Source organism: Saimiri boliviensis, chromosome 2 (genome assembly GCF_048565385.1).
Source record: "Saimiri boliviensis isolate mSaiBol1 chromosome 2, mSaiBol1.pri, whole genome shotgun sequence".
NCBI classification, from domain to species: Eukaryota; Metazoa; Chordata; class Mammalia; order Primates; family Cebidae; genus Saimiri; species Saimiri boliviensis.
In genome coordinates this window covers 32,056,392-32,073,112 of record NC_133450.1, presented here as the reverse complement: position 1 = coordinate 32,073,112, position 16,721 = coordinate 32,056,392, and the positions used below count along the sequence as shown (strand labels likewise).

General features: G+C 40.0%; 1 protein-coding gene across 17 annotated transcripts in view; it reads left to right on the top strand.

The window, feature by feature from the left end:
• SIPA1L1 (signal induced proliferation associated 1 like 1) overlaps positions 1-16,721 on the top strand; it is a 391,460-nt gene that overhangs the window by 349,607 nt on the left and 25,132 nt on the right. For 15 of the 17 annotated variants that reach the window (XM_074393047.1, XM_074393044.1, XM_010335233.3 and 12 more), the window contains 4 exons: positions 1,878-2,002; positions 4,177-4,239; positions 4,677-4,795; positions 8,585-9,027. In XM_074393047.1, coding sequence (XP_074249148.1) covers positions 1,878-2,002; positions 4,177-4,239; positions 4,677-4,795; positions 8,585-9,027 — 750 coding nt within the window. The remainder of the gene's footprint in view (positions 1-1,877; positions 2,003-4,176; positions 4,240-4,676; positions 4,796-8,584; positions 9,028-16,721) is intronic. The other 2 variants (XM_074393049.1, XM_010335236.3) reach the window with 1 other exon arrangement.

Sequence of the window (16,721 nt, the reverse complement as noted above, 5' to 3'; positions counted from 1 at the left end):
AAGATAGTCTTACCTTATTGTTTATTTAAAACAAGAGGGCCAGAAAAATGTTCAGCTTGAATTAAGTTCAAATGTTTAAAAGGTTATCTTTAGTTTACACTGCTCCCAAAAAATAAAAGCAAGCTGGGCATTGTGGTCCCAGATACTTGACAGCTAAGGCAGGAGGTGGTTACTTGAGGCCGGGAGTGTCTCTTTAAAAAAAAAAAAAAAAGTAAAAGCATGATTAGAATCCATTTCTAACTTGTATCTCCATGCCTTTTGAAAAGATCTTAATACAGTGGGATCATAAATAGGTTGAAACAAGGACCCTGAGGGACGAGATGGCAAAAAGTATAATTGTGAGTCTTTTTTTTAAAATGAGCACTTTAATCAATTAGAAGTTTTCACAAATCAAGGTTTTTATTTTTGATAAGTGCTACATCAGTATGTGAGGTAGCTTTGCTTAGTGAGCCTTATGATGGGGTATGTACATGAACTGCATTTGTGTAACAGTAACTGGGGAGATAGTACAATAAGACTTTTATTAAGATAAATGTTTTTCTAGCCCCTTCCACTTTGCAGATGCTTTATGTAGATTTTTCTCCTTAGATTCTTAGAATGGAATTGCCATTTTACACATAAAGAAATTAAGGCAAATATTCAGTGACTTTGTTCAGTCCTATTGCGCGGGGGTTGGAACTTGGCTCCAGGTCTTTTTTACTATCTCCTGCCTTTCCAGTGCCCCACTTGCTGGTTCTGCCCACACATGTATCAGCCTATAGCAAGGAAGACACCCTGCGAGCATCAATTCATCCAGGCCCCTCTCAAGCGAGATCCAGGCCCACTTTAGCCTCCCAAGTAGCTGGGACTGCGGTGGCCACCCCACCCAGCTAATTTTTTATTTTTTGTAGAGACTGGGGACTCACACTGTTGCCCAGGCCAGTCTCTGTTGTTGTCCTCAAGTGATCCTCCTGCCTCTGCTTCCCAAAATGCTGGAATTACAAGTGTGAGCCACTGCTCCTAGCTCCTATTTGGTCTTTTATTGTATAGATTATGCATACGTTCATTAGTAACCACGTATAAATTAGTAAATGCCCAATGTCCATATGAATGTTTAAATTCTACACTCTGCCACTTTTTCATGGGCTCGGTCAGTCTTTACTTTGTTGATATTGCTAGTCAAGGCATATGCTTTAATTAAGGATGTGTTGTTATTCTACAAAGGGAAAAATAAAACTGGCTCGCTAAATAGCTAAATGTTCTTTGCAGAAGTAAACATTTGCCATTATTTTTGGCCCGTTTACCTGCTTCCAGATCGCCCTTCCCAAAGGCAATTTAAAGTTTGTACAGTTTGAACATGGTTTCTACATGATCTAAATGATGGTAATCTTTGTATTTCAGACCACAGAGCTAGTACTCAGAAAATACTTGTTCCAAGAACTACCTGCTTACTCATTTACTAAACTACCAAGTTAAGAGAAACAAACCTCCACAATGTACCATTTGGAAGCTACATATGGAATATTGATATTTAGATTCTGAAATTTTTCTTTTGGCTGTGAGTAGGTCTGAACTTGGCTGTAGGAGGGCTTAGGAAATTTTGGTTTCTTACATTACATATCTTAGGTTAGCTCATTCCTAATGGCTTCCGCCCTTGTTGTTAGGAGTTTGTTTACATAGCGTACATACCTTTCTGAGCAGAGTGATGTATATTGACCACAACATCCACATTTCCACACCCACATAACACGAAGCAGGGTGTGTATACAAGTACAGACACGTAAGCAAAAACCAGTAGTGCCGGTCATTAAAATTTAGTTCCTTACACCCAGGCCTGCCTTCCCCTCGTGGGTAAGGTCCCTGATGTTGTCTTTGCCTTTGTGGAAATCATCACACAGGTTTGGAGTGAGCCGCAGATCCCCGGCCTCCATTGACAGGCAGAACACCCAATCAGATATCGGTGGCAGCGGAAAATCAATACCTAGCTGGCAAAGAAGTGAGGATAGCATTGCTGACCAGATGGGTAAGTAATCAATTTCTACAAGAAGCAAGTTGCTTTTACAAGGTGACTTAGATCACCTTTTGATGACATTATCAAAGCATTGTTATAAAAGACAGTTCTAGTTAATAAATATGAATTAGAATGAAGTCTGTTAGATTATGTATAAGTGAAAGCAATAAATAAGACCTAAGAGAAAAGGAATTCTAAGTAACCCCAAATTTAAAAGTGGAAAGGTGATAGGAATTATTTTGAGCACCTAGATTACAAGAGTAGACTACCAAACTAAGTACCTTCTTCCGCCTTGTTTGTTTTTGACTAGAATAAATGCCCTGAGAGATTCCTTGGTATACTTAATGTCAAGTTAAAAAACAAAACTATGAACAAAGTGGGGAAGAGATAAAATTACTGTTTAGTCACATCTGTAGCTTGCTTAGAATCTCTTTCCTCCCTGATGTGCTTTAAAAAAAATTCTTCTCTGCTATTAAGGTGTCAGCTAAGGAAATGTCTTAGTGGTAAGAAACAGCTGGGTGGAAGAGATTTGCATTAGTGAGCTCGCGCCTGGATTTCTAGTGCATAGCCCTTTCTTTGTATATATGTCTTGTTTCACAGTGACGCCATAACACTAGTTGATAAAATAACATTTTGCCATGAAACAAGATTTTCAACACAAGAGCCTCAGGGATTTGGTACTAACACAGTTGATGTATCATTAACTTGAATCTAGATTGTTAGGTTGTTGGGTTTTTCCCTCCTTTATTTAATCTCTAGTTGCGTCAATTTAGGACAAAAAGGTGTACATTTCAGGGCTATATAAGGCAAGCCCCATCTGTTAATCTTCTCTGCAGATTTATTGTTTTGTCCTGTTTTAATGACTGTGCCCAAGTGAGTGTACTAACCATGGACTTAGAAAGGAGTAGAGACGTGTCCCACTAAAACAGGAGTTGAGGAAGAGAAATGGAATTCCTAGGTTCTGAAGATATGCTTTGTTCCAGTAGCTTCAGTGAGATGTGCCTTGTTATTGAAGCCATCTGTCATTCTCCACTCTTATCCCACCCACCCCCACACAGAAAACCTGAGCATATTCTGATCTGCTTTTCTACTCTTGACAGAATGCTTTAAATCCCATATGTTTTGATACTGTTGAGATGGTAACGACACATGTGAAAAGGATCCCTTCTTCAGCATGACTTTAGCGGTTTTTTTTGGCTCCTGGTGCAGGCTTTGAACAAGGCTGCCAGCAAGCCCTTTGTGAAGCATGCAGTGTCATGCCTCTTACTCTCAGGGAGTCACACAGAGTGAAAAGGGATGCAAAGGGTAATTACAAGGTTCTTCCTAGACCCCTGTTCATTCTTTACACAGACCTCCCTCTAGTCTTTTTTTCCCTGCATCTACTTTGCTTTAGTGACATCCCACTCTTAATAGGTAAGACTTAAAAATGAATGTAGATGAATTTTTAAAACATATTTGTTCATCTTTTTTGTAAGGTATACCTTTTTTAAAAAATAAGATATCCCTGAAGCCTGCAAAGTAGTCTTTTCACCACTGTACAAGAGGTCCAGGTGGTGGCTTTTCACCATTGAAAATCCAACCCTTCAGATAAAATATTAAAGTAATTTTTGATATCCCAGCATTCCAGGAAAATAACCCAGCCTTTCCTAATTGGCACATCAGAAGGAATCAGAAGGCTTAGCTGGTATAAGCCATTCCAGGGAGAAGTCAAGAAAAATAATTGTTGCATTTTTATTACTCAGTACCCGATATTCAGTATATAATGGGCTGACCTTTCTCTACTCAGTTTATAAGAATAGCGTTCTCTAATGACTTGCACTGATTGAGAATGTTTACGAGGTTTTTATTGGTTAGGTATCAGTGTATTATCAACAAGTACCCTCCAGGCAGTGGAGACAGGAGTGTAACTTACTGAATTGGCTCACTTATCTTTATGGATGTTTGCTTTTCTGCCTCTGCTTTTGGAAATGGTTGAGAGAGTCAAGGAGTATTTTGCCCTGTCCTCTACATGTTAGGAAGGGTGTTGCAAAGACCCAGGATTCTTGCTATTAGCTATAGTAGTGTTATGGAGGATAAATTCCTTATCTCTCACTTTTGGAACCCATCTTGAACGCCAGCTTGGAGTCCAAAAGGAAGCAATTGTTTTAAGTAAACTAGTTGCTGTGTGTCTTTTCTGTTGTGCTCAGCTTACAGTTATAGAGGACCTCAGGATTTCAATTCTTTTGTCCTCGAGCAGCATGAATATACAGGTAAAATATTTCCAAAGTGTCATGGTAAGTAACACGTGATTGCATCCATGCCTGTCTAGGTAATGTAGACCAAGCTAGGTTAGCCACACTTGGCAACGAATGAATTTCATAAATTTAATTCATATAATCTAAATTTTCCCCCAAACCAAAAGCTGATTCTGAACTTTGCTGCATTGTTCATGGCCTTTGGTTTGGTGGTACTTGGCTATGCTCATGTGTATGATGTGACAGGTTGTCACCAGCTGCAAGCTTTATCCATCAGCCACTTAAATTTCTGACCTGCTGTCTATCATATAGACTCTTAAGAAGCTTACTGCTGAAATGCATAGTTCACTGGTCAGTGAACTGAAAGATGCAATGGCCAGCCATCTTCATTTGTCACCATATGCTTGTTTCTGCTTGGTGCCTGCACCATAATGTCCTATGCTGTATTCCAGAGCCAACATGCCATCTCCCAGCAGTATCAAAGGTACTGCCAGCTTTCCGAGAGAGCCCCAGTGGGAGATTAATGCGGCAGGATCCAGTGGTTCATTTGTCTCCAAACAAACAAGGGCATGTAAGTTAACTGTAAACTTAAAAAATATTAGATTCCTAGCAATGTACCTTCCTTGCACTGTGAAAATGCTCTGCTCTTTCCTCCGCATGGCCAAAGAGGAAATCATTGGGGCAAAGGGTGGTCGTTTGATGCCATGGCCTTGCAGTTTCTGCTGCCGTGGACTCTAGATTGCTTTGAGATAAATTATGACTCCTAATTGCTGTGCTTCTGCCACCTCCACAGGTCTGGTCATCTGATTGAATCACTAACAATCGTGAAATGTTAAGAATGGAACTGTGTTAGAAGTTGATTTTATTTGCTTACACAGTTGCAAGCATGAGATACGGTTGGACTGTCAGTCCTGCTCCAACCATGAGAGGACTCCAGCAGGACTGATGCTCCAACCATATCTTTGATACTGCTACAGTAGAGGAGGTATAAGAGACAGGCAGACAGCTTCCCCTATGCTTCCTCTACTGCTTGTCTTCCATAGCCATACACATTTCATCCTTTTGCTGTAGTAATACACAGTTCCTTTTCACTTACAGGTAAAATTGGGAATAAGAGGTTATCATTCTCCAACCCCTCTCTTACTCTTTTTTTCTCACTTTTTTCCCCTGATGCCTCTTTTGGGACAGGACACCCTCCCCATGCTGTTGATTTCCTTGGTGTGTCTGTTCATTGGAATGTGTATGTTTATACTCACTTCATTCTATGGAATGAGGAAATACTCTATTTCCAACTTACTAGTTCAGTATGGAAGATGCCCAGAGAACTTTTAATGAGAGATGCATGTAAGTTTTATGGTAGAAAAATGAATATTAAAGCTAAAAAAACAACAGAGAGTGAGCATGCCCTGCACTTTGTTCTGAAGAGAAAGATTCACTGAGGAAAATCTTCCTAAGAGGAAAATATTTACTGAGGCAAGTTGTGACAGTGTGATATTGTCACTGTTCTACTTGTAAATGATAGATTATCCCAATTGATTTGTAAATTTCCCCTTTCTCATTAATAATTTTTATAATGATTACATGGTAAAATAATATTTTGTACAGGTTGGGCTAGATAAAATATACCATTAAAATTAATTTCACCAGTTTATTTTCTGCTTTTTAAAATTTGGCCACTAGAAAATTTAAAATTACATATATGGTTCCCATTATGTTTCTGTAGAAATGGATTATGTACTTTACACTCTTGATACATCTCAGTTCAAACCAGCACGTTAAAAGTACTCAGTAGCTACACATGACTAAGGGTCACCAGATTCCACAGCACAGGTCTGTAGCTAAAGAAGTTCTGCCCTATTAAGAATAAATGAAGGCTTAATGTAAGTTGTTATTGAGAAAAACTTGAGTAACACCAACAAAATAACTGGGATTGATTTCTTTTTTCAAGGGGAAGAGATGTTTCACTTTGAGATGAAACTGGTGGCTGGGTGCGGTGGCTCGCTCACGCCTATAATTCTAGCACATTGGGAGGCCGAGATGGGTGGATTGCTTGAGGTCAAGAGTTCAAGACCAGCCTGGCCAACATGATGAAACCCTGTCTCTACTAAAAATGCAAGAAATTAGCCAGGTGTGGTGGCACCTGCCTGTAGTCCCAGCTACTTGGGAGGCTGAGGCAGGAGAATCGCTTGAACCCTTAAAGCAGAGGTTGCCGTGAGATCATGCCACTGCATTCCAGCCTGGCCAACAGAGCAAGACTTCATCAAAAAAAAAAAGAAAGAGAGAAACTGGCATGCTGTCCCTCCCTTTAGCCAATGAAGAGCCTGCTCCTTCCTCCACCAAAAGTCACAGACACACGCATACACAGAGTTCCTTCTCTCCTCCTTTCTAAATCTCCAGCAAGCATCTGGACTTCCTGCCTCCCTGTAATTTAAAATATTATTTTATTCAGACATCTTTTAAATTCTTATTTCTTTGCAAAACTCTATAAAATGTTCTAAGTATCTAAGCCAGCATATAGAAAGAGTTCTATATACTTTTTAAATTGAGGTATAATTCACATACCATAGTTATTCATTTGAAGTATACAATTGAGTGGTTTTTAGCAGCATATTCACAGAGTTGTGCAGCCAGCACCACCTGATTCCTGAGCATTTTCATCACCACCAACTGCTCATCATCCCCTCTAAGACCTAGACAGTCACCAGTTTCTCTTTCTGGATTTGCCTACTCTGGACATTTCATACAAATGAAATTATACAATATGTGGCCTTTTGAGCCTGATTCTTTCCCTGATTATAATGTTCCTGAGATTCATCCCTGTTGTAGCATGAATCAGTATTTTACTCCTTTTTGTGGCTGAATAATATTCCATTTTATAGATATACCCTACTTTTTAATTCATGTATTAGTTTATGGGCATTCGTATGTTTTATTTGTTTTACTTTTTGACTGTTATGAATATTTGGCTGTAAACATTCATGTACAGGTTTTTATGCAAGCACATTTTCATTTCTCTTGGGTATATACCAACAGTAGAATTGAAACTGTTTTCCTACAGCGACTACCTCATTTTACTTTCCCAACAATGCCAACATTCATTATTTTCTGCCTTTTTTATTATAGCCAAAGGTATCTCATTGTGGTTTTGATTTGCATTTCCCTAATAACTAATGGTATTGGTTATTTTTTGATGTGCTTGTTGGACTTTTTTTTGTTTAATTGGTTTATTTGAAGCATAAAAGTTTTAAATTTTTTGAAGTCCAATTTATTTTTTTCTTTTGTTTCATATGCTTTTGTTGTCGTATCTAAGAAACTTCTATAACCAGAGGTCCTGAAGACTTAAACATATGTTTTCTTCTAAGAGTTTTAGAGCTTTGGCTCTTACATTTAGATCTGTGATCATTTGAGAATTTCTTTTTCTATGTGGTAAAGATCTAACTTTATTCTCTTTTTTTAAATTTTTTATTTTAAGACAAGGTCTTTCTCTGTCTCTGTCACCCAGGCTGGCGTGCAGTGCAATGGCATGATCTCGGCTCACTATAGCCTCAACCTCCCGGGCTCAAGCAATCCTCCCACCTCAGCCTCCCATATAACTGGAACTACAGGCAGGCGCCACTATGCCCGGCTACTTTTTGTAATTTTTGTAGAAATGGGGTTTTGCTGTTACCCAGGCTGGTCTTGAACTCCTAAGCTGAAGCAGCCCACCTGCCTTGGCCTCCCAAAGTGCTGGGACTATAGGCATGAGCCAGTGTTCCAACTTTATTCTTTTTTGCATGTGAATATTCAGTTGTCTCACTATCATTCCATAATAAAACTATTTTTTTTCCGATTGAATTGTCTTGGCACCTCTGTATAAATTTTACCTCAAAGAATGTCATAAAAGGCTGTCTTCTAAACACAGGCTAATTGGGGAAAGAGATCTCTCTAGGAAGAAGTCTTATATTCAGCCTTCTATTTACTCTGAACAAATAAGGCTTTTAGACTTAGCATGCATTCTAGTTATAAACCCTTTGGAAATGTAATTTCCTTTCTATTTTAAGATACTAAAACTTTAATAACAATTTAGATTTCTTCCTGACTAAAATAATCTCAATAGTATTGATACTTTAGCATAAGTCAAATAATGAAAAACAGATTAAAAAACAAAAAGCACATTTCCAGTACTCTTTGCCATGGACACTTCTGAATGGACCAGAATCACATAGGTTCCCTGTCTTACTTTGACTTGTCATTATTGGAACTTTTAGGCCTTCAGAGCCTCAAACTAGAAACTAATCACAATGTCATTTCTGTTACCTTGTTGTTCAGGAAAAAAAAAAAAACAACCTTTCCACTCAAATAAATCCTGCTTTCTTTGCAGTCTGATAGCCACTACTCAAGCCACTCCAGTAGCAATACTCTCTCCAGCAATGCGTCGAGTGCCCATAGTGATGAGAAGTGGTACGATGGGGACCGCACGGAATCCGAACTCAACAGCTATAACTATCTGCAAGGCACCTCTGCTGACAGTGGCATTGACACCACCTCTTATGGCCCCAGTCACGGCAGCACAGCCTCCCTGGGGGCTGCCACATCGTCACCTCGCTCAGGGCCAGGCAAGGAGAAAGTGCCACCCCTGTGGCACAGCTCCAGTGAAGTAATCTCCATGGCAGATCGGACTTTGGAGACAGAGAGCCACGGCCTGGACCGGAAAACAGAGTCTTCCCTGAGCTTAGACATACACAGCAAGAGCCAAGCTGGCTCGAGCCCTCTGACAAGGGAGAACAGCACCTTCAGTATAAATGATGCTGCTTCCCACACAAGGTAACTGCCCGCTCCGCTGTCTCTCTGATGCTCAGCCGAGACCTAAGCCCAGTTTCCTAGCCCTATCGCACTTTACTTTGCTCAGTAGTGTATAAGGAAAGGAGGTTTTTCTGCAGTGACAATTAATTTTGTATGTTTAATGCCTTTTATTTGCCTTCAAAATACTTTAATCCTGCCATTTTAGTGCATTATTTTAAGCTGATAAAATTTTTCAGATTTATTCTTTTTAAAGTTGGATTTGATTTTTTTTTTTTTAATTTTTCTAGCTACCACAATTTGAGAGGAAATTTGTAATTTTATAATGTCAGCTTTTGGTGACAGAGACTATATACTGGGACAAGCTTTGAAGACTATGTTTTTAAAATATTGACCGTAGTTTTAAAAGAAAGGGGTCTTTTCCGAGGAACAGAGTATTGTTTACAATGCCAGGCATGTCCTTTACACGCCTTTCTATTTCAGAACCTGACTTACCTGATATTTGCATGGTCACTTTTTTTCCGTAATTGGCTCCTGACAGCATGTGTTGAGAGTGGGGGATGTCCAACAGAAACATGTAGCTAAAATTAGACACACGTTTCAGAATAGGAAAGTACACATTCCCTGTATCCTTGGAGATCACACCTCTAGATAAAATAAATACCATTTGTCATTTCCTCTTGATTGGAGCCTAAAATCCCAATGTGACATGATTCTTCTGTATGAAAAGGAAGCATTCCGTCACTGTCATTTTAGGCCTGTTAATCTCTGTGTGGTTTCTCCTTTTATCTTCGATTGCTGCCAGTCATTGATCAACATGTGAGAGCACCTAACCTTGCTGTCTTCTGCGGCTGTTATGATTATGACCTCAAGAAAAATAGTAGAGGCTGGGCGCAGTTGCTCACGCCTGTAATCCAGCACTTTGGGAGGCTGAGGCAGGCAGACCACTTGAGGTCAGGAGTTCGAGACCAGCTTAGCCAATATGGTGAAACCCCATCTCTACTAAAAGTATAGAAATCAGCCGGACGTGACACCCGTAATCCCAGCTACTCGGGAGGCTGAGGCAAAAGAATTGCTTGAACCCAAGAGGCAGAGGTTGCAGTGAGCCAAGATCACACCACTGCACTCCAGCCTGGGTGACAGAGTGAAACTCTGACTCAAAAAAAGAAAAATAATAGAGAGGCTTAATTTAGTTTTTATTTTTCAAATGAAAATCCAGGCACATAATCTGTCAGTAAGCCCCTGTAACCTTGAGAGAGGACATCCTCTACTTAATTTAGGTTCCTTTCACTTGCCCAGCTAAGTATTCCATTTTCTCATGGACTCACTGTTGTTACTGATGATTGAGCTTCCCTTCATTTAAAATTTTACGCCCTATGGTCCGAAGCCTTTCACGCGTTTTGTTTCTGTTTAGTGCTACCACATTGCAGATTTCAAAATGTTGGTGATAGGTCTGTAAAATCCACGGCCCCCAAGCAAAATGAAGTTGGGAAAGTAGTCTTCATATTTTTGAGTACTACGTATTCCATTCCACAATTCAGAAAGTAGATTGTTTGGTGCAAATGGTATAAGAGATGTGTTTGGCAAAGTAGAACAGGAAGTGGGCTTCAGATGCCATAACCATGTAGACAGAATCACACAGGACAGAATGATGACACTTGCTGGCTGTTCTTGGCACATCTCAGTAGATTGTGCATTGACTTAGAACATTTTGCAGATCTGAACAGTTTCTGCCTAATTTTTAAGTTTAGTTTGACTCCTGTTTCTTTGGTTTTCAATTCTCCATTTTAAAAGTAAGACACGTTTTTTTGAGAATGGTCTTCCCTCTGAAGATGTATCGCTGGTCTAATGTGATAGCAGAAGAAAGTTGATTATAGAGATCTTATCTCAAATGGCATCACCATGGAATGAGGTTGGACACAGCTGGGCCCCTGAAAGCAAAGCACAAAATGTGCAGCCATGCCATCATCTAACAAATCCCAGGGGATCAACAAACCCCCCTGAAAAAAAGCACCTGGGTTTGTATTATCTGAATGTGCTGACTGGAGCTGCCTGAAGGCTTCAAAGGATTATCTACATTTTCTACTTCTAACTGGAAGAATGCAGAATCATTGAAATCACCGTTTAGAAATAACTCTCCTATTGAAAGTCAAACTTACTAGAGAAGAGAAGAATGTGGCCTTTCAGGGAGGGTGGCAGAGCTTCTCACCCACTCAGTTGTTGAGTCACATTCATTTCTAGGCTCTGGTAAGTAGGGATGTTTTGAGACTTTGGTATGTTGATCTTGGCGGAGTGAGTTGGATAATCAAAGCTTTAGCAGCCTGCCTTTTCTGGAGGAAAGGGGACTTAGCCACCAAATGCACATTGCTATAGAAAAACTAAAATCACGGCAAATTAGAGTGTTTGTGTCCTCAGAAGACAGGAACAGCAATTAATGTAGAGATGTCTTGACAGTGCTTAAAAGAGCTTGTACCTGGGACTCAGTGACAAAATCCAAATTACAGTGATTAAGTTTCACTGTATCTTTCTGGCTGGGCTCCATTCCCACCTCCTCTGTCCTCTAGTCTCTCTCTTGATGATCATGCAGATTTCTTGTAGCTCCTCATGAGAGCTACATTAATACAGGTTGGTAATTACATAGAGTTGTTATTTTTTTTTTTTTTTTTTTTTTTTTTTTTTTTTTTGAGACTGAGTTTCACTCTCGTTACCCAGACTGGAGTGCAATGGCGCGATCTCGGCTCACCGCAACCTCCGCCTCCTGGGTTCAGGCAATTCTCCTGCCTCAGCCTCCTGAGTAGCTGGGATTACAGGCACGCGCCACCATGCCCAGCTAATTTTTTGTATTTTTAGTAGAGACGGGGTTTCACCATGTTGACCAGGATGGTCTCGATCTCTTGACCTTGTGATCCACCCATCTCGGCCTCCCAAAGTGCTGGGATTACAGGCTTGAGCCACCGCGCCCGGCCTAGAGTTGTTATTTTTGAATGTCATTAAAAGAAGCCATACACACTGATAACTTTCTGTAATAAAAAGTCTATTAATTACTCTAAATTATTGCTCCCTACAATATATGTGTTATCTTTAGGAAGCTTGGAAATTTAGGGAGAAAATTTATTTTATTTTATTTTTTGGTAATGGCTGTTTAACTTTCAGATCTTAAAATGAAGCACTAAAAAAAATGACTAGTGGTAAACATAGGTGAGGTGAAGATGGTAGTAATTTAAAGACATTCTTGCCAGCAGCATTCATTTTCTTCTTAGCGTTCTGGCCTCGACAGGAGGCAGTGCCAGTTTGCGTAGCAACCAAGGACCTCCTCAGTTAGTATAAAATGCTCCAGTCCTCCTGACCAATGCTATTTCTGATGTTGGAGCTTAATTTTAAGGCCACACATGAGAAAGCGAAAAAACCCACCTCATGCTTGCACATACACATCTCTTCTGTAACTGACTGACCTGACCTGCTTTGGTGTCCACGCTTGTTAGCCAGCCATTGTCCCAGTCTCAAAACTGGCTTCCTCTTGCTTCCCTAAGGCCCCCTCAGACACCTGTAGCCAATTAGTACCCACTTGTGTGATCACATATACCTTTTTACTGCCATCCAGTACAAGAGGATTTTTTACCCAATGCTTTCATCCTATTTGCACAGGCTGTACCAGCATGAACATAATAGACTGATGCTCAATACATGCCAGTGAGCAAATAGGAATAACTAGCTGAGCACGGTGGCATGCACCTATAGTCTCAGCTGCTCAGGAGGCTGAGGCAGGGAGGTCATTTGTGCCCAGGAGTTAGAGGTCAATCTCGGCAACATAGTGAGACGCTGTCTCAAAAAAAAGAGAAAGAATAACTTTTCCTTTATGTTTTTTGCCTGTTGACTCAGTAAACCAGTTCAAAAGTCACATAAATCCTCAACTCCTGGCTCTTAGAAAACCACTATTTTGAAGGTTATTGTATGGAAGCATCAGTATTTGCACAGCACTATAGTGCTTGTTGTTTTAAGTATGAGAGTGTACATAGAGTCCTTGTGTAGCATGAAGTCTTAGTAAAGTCATGTCTACATAAAAGTTTTTAAACTCTACAAAATATGACAAGGAAGAACTTTAGAATAGCTTATATGCAAATATCAGTCAGGATCTAGATATATGTTGGTCAGTATCTGACATTATCACTAGAGGAACTGGTTAAAGACCAAGAAAAATGCCTGCCCACAGTTGTCAATACAGTTCAATTTCATGAATGTGCTTTTGCGGGTTGACCTAATAAGTTAAATGTTCATGCCACAAAAGCTCTATGTTTCTTGAGAGTTGAGGAAAAGAAAGACTTCTTACGTGTGGTTTACATTGAGCATTAGGACTACCTCAGGCTACTCTGGCACGCACACTAGGCTGTCTGTGTGCCTCTGTGTATGCTCTGATATGTGTAAATTTTGTTCTCTGCACCCTCATTGGCATCCTATGTACATGAAAAATATGCCTTCATCTTTGTTTAAAAGTTACTCAGTTGTCTTTATCCGTGACATTTCCTTCTCTAAATCTTTTCTCCCTGGATTTTATTTATTTATTTATTTATTTATTTATTTATTTTAGTTATTAACAGATGAGAATGTTATTTTTCTAAATATTATGGACTAATTCAGAATTTGAAATTTCAACCTGTAAAATAACAAAACCAGAACTTCTCTTAAGAGATGTGGTTGGCTCTATTTGCCTTAGCCAAGATAGTGGGTATGGATGATTTTAACTGACAGTATTTGCTTTGTGTCACTGTACACAAGGAACATTCATGATTATGTTTTATCTTGCTGTTCCACAGCAGAACTGGTGAACTGGCCTAAACAATCTTGCCACACGTCTTCCAGCTTTTGGGGTTAAATGATTATTTTATCCAGAATCAGTTACTTTTAGTAACCTCAAAGACTGAAAAATAGAACCACTGTGGGAGAAATTTCAAGTGAACCTTGAGAACATGAGCCCTCTGTCAGGCCACAAATGCCTGATGCAGATCTCACCAGCAAAACATTTTTTGCTTTGTTCTGTGAAGCAACTAATCCATTCATTCAGTTGATACGGTAAGCGCAAATTCTCCAAATGTCATTAAATCATAAGACAAAAGAAATTCAGAAAGGGCGAGGAGTCTATTATTTGTCATATGTAAAGCATTCTACCAGGATTGTATTGTTCATACAATTGCTTTTTTAGGAACAAAAAAAGGAAAAGAAAAATTTTCAAGAGATTTCACAACTTTTCTTTCTCTCTTTCTCTCTTTTTTTTTTCTTTCATTTTTTGAGACAGGGTCTCACTCTGACACCCAGGCTAGAGTGCAGTGGTAGGACCACAGCTCACTGTAGCCTCGACCTTCTGAGTTCAAGTGATTCTCCCACCTCAGCCTTTCGAGGAGCTGGGACTACAGGCATGCACCACCTTGCTCAGCCAATTTTTATCTTTTTGTAGAGATAGGGTCTCACCATGTTGCCCAGGCTAGTCTCATACTCCTGGGCTCAGGCAATTTTCTTACCTTGGCCTCCCAAAGTGCTAGAATTACAGGCATGAGCTACTGAATCTGGTCCATGCAACTTTTCTAAATAATTTCAGTATATAACAAGTCCTCTCCCTTTTCAGTATTTAATTCCATTCCTCTGGCTACAGCTTAAATACACAATTAAGAGAGAATAAATTTTTTCTTTTTTTTCTGAGCTGAGTGTTTTCTAAACATGAAGATTTTTGACATCTAAGATTATGAGAAAATGTGGTTTGCCCTGCTTGCCTTAACCTGGTTATTGGATTTAGATTATTGACTATAAGGTGGTTATTTGGGAAAAAAAAAAAAAAAAGAAAGAAAGAAGGAAAATTTGGTATAGCCCTCTACCTCCAGGCAAGTTGAGAGAAGGACGTAGGGGAAATAGATTTGAAGCCTGACACCCTGGTTCAAGTCTCAGCTCTACCATTGACCAGCTATGTGGCCTGTAGCCAGTTGTACCATTTCAGCTGGCTTGTCCATCATCTGTAAGCTAGGAGATGGCGTACTGGCCGTGGAATACATGGTAGGACTTTAAGGTGCACAAATTAAACAGATACAAGCACTTGGTGACAGTTGAAGATGGCTTGCCATTGCATCTTTCAGTTCACTGGCCAGCAAACTGCAATTCAGCAGTAAGCTTGTTAAGAGTCTATACAATAGATAGTAGGTCAGAAACTAAGTGACTGACGGATAAAGCCTGCAGCTGGTAACAAGGGAGCATTGCATATACATTAGCATAGCCTAGGACCACCAAACCAAAGTCATGTTCTACCTACTAGATGGCTGTTTTTATATGTTGTTGAGAATTAAAAAGATTATCAAATGCATTGTAAACTGTAAACGTCCTTTTAAGACCAAAGGTTTTCTGTCATTTCCTTTTGAAGCTCTACATAACCTGCCTTAACAATTTTCTAGTTTCTTATCTTTCAACAATCAGGTATCTCCCATGGCTCTTAAAACTGTACTTTTTGTGTTTCATCCTGTAATCATATTTTCTCTTCTCAAGCTTTGTGCTTTATTTTCTTTATCCTTTTTAGATGCAAAACCTGGACATGACAGTCTTCTCAGCTATGCCCAACAAAATAATGTTCATAGATGTCTTGTTAGCTCCTCATTAAATAGCTCAGCATTACAAGCTTTTCATCCTGTGGTCCACAGTGATCCCTGAGGCTTCTTCTGCTGCATACAGCTAGCCACTCATTTCCCTATTCTGCATGTACTAATATGCCTTTTATAGATGGACAGTTTTTCTTTACTACAGTCACTTGGATATCTTCTTTGTCAACGTAATCATCCCTATTTCACTGGTTTGTTTTCCCCCTACCAGTCCTTTGGAATTAGTGTCTTCTCAATTGTGTTCCATACTCTTGGACAGAGTATGGAATTGGCTTGTGCTGAACACAGTGGGAGGAGTCCTTCTTAATCATTGTCCTCCACATTATCTGTCACCCAAAGGCTTATTTGTACAGGCAATCATAGGAAACCTGATCAGCTCTCCTCTCCTTGGTATTAGACCAGCATTCAGCCTTTGCCCTGATTTTGCCACAGCCGTTTGACAGGTGACTAATTGCTGCTCTCCCCTTCCTGGAAATACTGTCTTTAAGAAGCCAAGCTTGTCTAAAACCCCTGTGCCATGCCCAAATAGTAGATGACTCCAAGTTTTCCCATCAGGAGCTTTCTACAGCACAGACAGTGGCTGGCAGATGTGTTTCACAGGATTGCTGGTCTCAGTAACGATGCAGGAATTCAGAACAATATCCCCAGCCCTCATAAGTTCAGCATTCAGGGCCTTGATTGATGATATTCAGGCTCCCCAATCCTGTGTGGCTCATCGCTTGGCCAAGTGAGCAAGAAAATGTAAGTCCTCCTTGTAAAGCAGCACCTGTGAGAGTAGCATCCTTTTTGCGGTTTGGTCATCTAGCATCCCCTCCTATAAAGCTTCACCGCAGCTGGGAGCGTAAATCACCAGGTTGCAGCGCATGTGGTCCATGGTTTCATTTGAGCATTAGGTCAAGATGAGAAGTTTGGACAGATTAAGGCTGTCCCAGATCCTCAGTGACCCCATTGCCTCTTTTCCTTTTTTTTTTTTTTTTGAGATGGAGTCTTACTCTGTTGACAGTTTGGAGTGTAGTGGTGTGATCTTGGCTCACTGCAACCCCCAACTCCTGGATCAAGCGATTCCTCTGCCTCAGCCTCCTGAAT